Genomic DNA, 5,075 nt, shown 5'->3' with positions numbered 1-5,075 from the left:
TCAGAGTTGGGTGAGTCCCCCTGAATCCAGCATGCAGCTAGAACCTTCTCCCTGTTGGCCAAGACAGCTCATGACAGCCATTACTCTGGTTCACTGTCCCTTTCCTGAGCAGCTTGGGTGCAGCTGTGGCCATGGAACATCCCTCAACATCCCTCCCCCACCCAATTAGATAGGAAGGCAGACACACAGACACATGAACTCCTGCCTTGAGTGTCTCTCACTTCAATCCTTGCCTCACAGCAGACCCGCCCGGCTCTCCTCTCCCAGAGCAAGTACCTGGTGAAGGGCATGAGATAAACTTCATTGCCTCCTGCGCTCTTCTCAGGCTCTCCTTCTCCAGGTTCCTTCTCCGTTCCTCCTCCTGCTGGAAGTCGCTCTCCGCCTTCTCCTTCTCTAACTGGCAGGTCTGTAGCTTCTCTTGGGTAGCCTGGAAGACCCTCTGTTCCTCCTGTCGTGATTGCTGGCTCTGGTCCAGATCCTCCTTGGACTCCTGCAGCTCCTGGTCCTTCCCCTCCAGCTGTGCAGTCTTGAGGAGGAGGCTGCTGTTAGTGGCTTCCAGAACCCCACTCACCAGCTGGAGCTGCTGAGACACCTGCAGATCTGTTTGGCCAGAAAGAGCAGTTTGGAGGGCATCTTCCTCAGCGTGCCCTGCTGCCCTGGACTTCAGCATCCATCATTTTTCTACTCCTTGCAACTTTTTGCACAGCAGGGTGAGTTATAACATCTGAGACCAAGGCTAGAGTGGGGGCGCGCGGTGGGGGCCGCCATACTCACAGCGCACTCCCAGGCAGGTGGCCGCCACGCCCAGCAGCAGGCAGGTGAGGAGCAGGCCGGCGAGGAAGTAGTGAACGTGGGCTGCGCGGCCTTGGGGAGACAGTGGGATGAGGTGCAGGGAACCCCAGGAACGTTTATGGACGGAAGGGAGGTGTGGGTGGGTGGGTGGAGACGTTCCCGGGCATGAGCACCCCCAGAGGCCGAGGCCAGGCGCGGAGCCCTGGAGCAGAGGGGAGGTGCTGGGAACTGGGGCGCGCGCGCCGGGACGGGGGTCGGGGTGGGGGTGCCGACGGGGCCTGTGGGGCGCTACCTAGTAAAATGCGGAAGTCAGTCTCGGCGGGAGGCGGGAGAGGGGGGTCAGTGAATGGGAACTAGCCAGAGGGGGTGCGGGCTGGAGGGGGCGATCTGGGCGACGCCTGGAGAAGATACAAACGCTCCATGGGGGTGAGAGAGGCGGGGGTGGGGCTCGGGGGCGCCCCGGAGGCCTGAAGTGGGGGCTCGCTCCCGGGACCCGACCTGACTTCCCTCTCTCGCCCCCAAGCCCGGTCCCAGCCCCGAGGGGGCGGGTCCCTCCGACCCAGACCCCCCATCTGGCCGGGGGGCGGGGGGGGGTGCCCGCGAGGTGGGGGGGCGCGGACTCACAGGGGCGCAGCCTCCCGGCGGCCGGCGACGTCCCGGGGCGCACGGGCGCCTCTGGCTGCTGGCACGGGACCCCTGCCCGAGGAAGCGCCCCCCGGGGTGAAGGTGAGCCAGGGAGGACGACCCCCCTCCCCGCCCGAGGCCTCCCCGCGCCGACCCTAGTGTCTCTCCGACGCCCTCCGGCCAGGACACCCTGGGCACCCCCCCCCCCCACCAGTTCCTCGTCTCCCCGGGGACCGACGCTCTCACGCCCCTCCTGGGCCCGCCGGGCCGCCTCATCGCCCTCCCGGGCTCCCTCGTCTAGTCCTGGGACCTCCTCAGTGTACCCGAAATCTGCCCGGGGAGTGCGCCCGGCCTCTCCCTGTCGCCTCCGCCCGCCCTCCCTCCCCCGCCAGCTCTGCTCCCCGCGGGCCGTCTGACGGCTCCGGAGACCCCGGCCCCTGTGGGACCCCTACCCGGGCTGGAGCCCTATTCTTCCCTGGCTGCCTCTCCCAGGCCCCTCTCTTGCCCGAGCCTCTCCCCCCTTCCCCGCGAGCACCTGCGCCCAGGAGCGCCGCAGAGCCCCACCGGCCCGGGTCCCCCTTCACCACCCCCTTGCCCGCCCCTCCTTGCCTGCTTTCTCCCCCAGTCCAGAGTAGGCCGGGCCTGAGCGCCCCGCCGAGGCTGGGGACACCTGCACGTTCTCGTAGGTGAGCTCCCCATCTTCGTCAGCATCCGGGTCTGGAGAGGCGAGGACAGGGCTCCTGGGTGAGTGTGGAGACCCGAAGGGGGGGCTGCTGCATCCAGGGGCGGCCTCCTCTCCCCTTACCTTGTTCTAGCGGGTTCTTCAGGGGCGCCTTCACGAACCGCAGGTCTGCGTAGGTGATGGCCTGGGCCATGGCCTTGACCCCTCTGCCTCTGGCTCCCTCCCCCACCGGCCGGAGTGTCCCCTGCCACGTCCCTTCAGTCCCTTCACATGCTGTGTGCCGTGCGTGCCTCTCCTCTTGACCCCGCAGCTCAGCGCTCTGCCCTGTGACTTCCAGTCACAAAAGAGGAAGATGCGAGCAGCGTCAGGCAGATGGGTTCAGTGAAGCAGATGACATCCCCGAGCCGGACCAGGCCAGGGGAGGCTCAACTGAGGTCCAGCGCGTGGAGCAGGGGCTGGGCGTGTCAGGCCTGTCCCGGTGTCCTGTCCTGATCCCCCTGCATGTGCCCTTGTTGCCCTCCTGATCACACCGTGGCCTTTCACCGCCCCCCTCCCAAGGACTCCCCCCACCTCATATCCCATCCTGCTCTGCCAGACCATGTGGTCTGTATGTGCTCAGGCCTGAGTCCCGCCCAGCTGGCCGAGTCCAGGAGACACAGGGGCTGAGACTGGCCCAGCTTGGGATAAGGATGAGGGACAGGGCCTCCCTGGTAGCCTAGGGGTTGAGTATGTCTCAGAGCTATCACTGCGACAGCCTCTGCTGGCTCGCCCGCTGCTCCCTCAGCAGTGTATTTCAGTAGATGTGCCTGTTCTGCTCCCCACTCTTGTCTCTGGTGAATCTTTTCACACACCCATCCCCCGCAACTCTGGCTTACACCCCAGGTCTTCAACGCAAAATTAAATAAATATATATTTTTTTAAAGTGCTACAGCTTCTGAGACAGAAGAGAGGCAAAGAAGCAATGCAGGGCTGGGTACTGAGGTAAAATCTGGAACAATTGAGGTTTTTTTTTTTTAAGGTTTATTTATGCATACAAGAACTGGGTACAGGCCAGAGGTGTGGGGGGTGAGAGTACTCACCAGAGACAGAGTGGGGAACAGAACAGGCAGACTGACTGAAATACACTGTTGAGGGGAGCAGCGGGGTAGTCAGGAGAGGTCTGCTGCGCCATGTGGGTAGCTCCCTGGCATGGAATGGAACTCGTGCTGCAGCAGCTGCGGATAGCTTCATAGATTGCGTCGTGACCCCTTGCACCACCAGGGAGGCCCCAATTGAGGTTTTGATGTTTGATGTCTTGTGGTTTGGTTTTGTTTTCTCTTAAAAAGTCCCAACACTGGGGCCTCCCTGGTGGCCCAAGGGGTTAAGCACAGCACTGTGAAGCTATCAGCAGCCTCTGCATCACCAGTTCCATCCCATCCCGCCAGGGAGCCCACTCTGTCTCTGGTGAATCCTCTCACCCTCCGTACCTCTGGCCTGTACCCCAGTTCTTGTATGCATACGTAAATAAATCTTTAAAAAAAAATCAGGTCCCAACATTGTCCCTTTACATCCAGCCCAGAGGAACAAGGGACATTTGTGGGGGAAGGCCCGGACTGAGAGCGCCCTCAAGGACAGGGAAGGTTGGCGCTGCTGAGCAATGGTACAGATGCTCCCTGGTGCTCTGTCCCCAGGATGTCATCCAGGATGTGGCAGAAGTGACAAAAGGGGTTAGAAGAGGCTGGGCCGAGATGAGGTATGGAAGTGGGGAAAACCCACCCCTAGTGGGTGGCTCTGACCCCTTCAGAGCACCCCCACCCTGCAGCTGTGGGGAGAAAGAAGGAAGGGAAAGATTTGGCCGCCACACACTAACAGATTGTACGTGTGATTAGTGGTGTATGGAGGACACTTTACTTGCACTCTGGGTCCACCCAGGGCTCTGCCCAATAGGGACGCCCAGCCCACTCCCGAAAAAGTGCCCACTGGGGCAGAAGAGCACAATTGTACCTGGGGACGTGTCTGAAGAGGAGGCAGGGGTGTGTGTGTGTGTGTGTGTGTGTGTGTGTGTCCAGCCTCTGCGGCGGCTTGGCTGGCAGTACGTCAGACCTGCCGGGAGGGTTGAGCAGGAAGGAGGCTGTGGACTGAAGTCTGCCTGTGATCGCTGACTGGGAATGATGGGCCATTTTCAGACAAGTCCTCAAACGTCATGGAGACACCGTCTACAAATATTTCCTTCTTAAGGCTCACTGTTTCCTAAGGTGTCCCTCTGCAGCTGTTAACCGTCCTGCTTGAGTAAAGTTTCCAAGAACCTGGTCTCCTCCCCCAGTCTGGGCCTCCCCCAGATAACTGACGGTGGTGGGTTGGTGATTCCCTGGGGAACCCGGGGGCCTGTGAGAGTGGGTGGGATCGCACGGAACAGCTGGTGGCAGGGGTGGGTGGGGGCAATCTGGGTACTTGTATCTGTGGTCTACAGGGCTGGGGGGTGTGGGCAGTGTGTGTGTAAATCACTGGCAGGAACACTGGTGGGAATTCAATATACAGTAATGTCCCAGTTTTCAGAACCAAAGCACAATGAACATGGCCCAGATACCAGCTAAAATGCAAAAACCAGGTTTCCAGCATGTTTCCAAAAAAAAAAAAAAAGTAAAAGAGCAACAGTGGGGGGCCCTCCCTGGTGGTGCAAGGGGTTAAGCGTCAGCACTGTGAAGCTATCTGCAGCCACTACAGCATGAGTTGGATTCCTGACTGGCCAGGGAGCCACCCACATGGCACAGCAGACCTCTCCTGTCTCACCCGCTGCTCCCCTCAGCAGTGTGTTTCAGTCAATCTGCCTGTTCTGCTCCCCACTGTCTCTGATGAATCTTCTCACCGCCCCCCACCTTTGCATCTCTGGCCTGCACCCCAGCCCTTGTATGCATTAGTAAATAAATGTTTTTTTTTTAAAAAAGGTGCAACAGTGGGCATGCTGCCTAAGCTGGAGAGGCTTCTGAAGGGAGGGTAC

The 5,075-nt window shown here is 60.6% G+C and overlaps 1 protein-coding gene across 1 annotated transcript; it reads right to left on the bottom strand.

Moving 5' to 3' along the window:
- CD72 (CD72 molecule) lies at positions 1–2,291 on the bottom strand (the record flags this gene model as incomplete). The annotated part of the gene is made up of 5 exons (XM_084236357.1): positions 1–51; positions 308–600; positions 775–864; positions 2,026–2,133; positions 2,222–2,291. The coding sequence occupies 5 exons, from the start codon at positions 2,289–2,291 to the stop codon at positions 1–3; spliced, it is 612 nt and encodes a 203-aa protein (XP_084092483.1).
- Between the last annotated feature and the right edge of the window lie 2,784 nt (positions 2,292–5,075).

The sequence above is a fragment of the Talpa europaea genome (assembly GCF_964194135.1).
Source record: "Talpa europaea genome assembly, chromosome: 7".
Classification (NCBI taxonomy): Eukaryota; Metazoa; Chordata; class Mammalia; order Eulipotyphla; family Talpidae; genus Talpa; species Talpa europaea.
The sequence above is the reverse complement of the archived record's forward strand: the minus strand, read 5'-3'. Positions and strand labels throughout refer to the sequence as shown.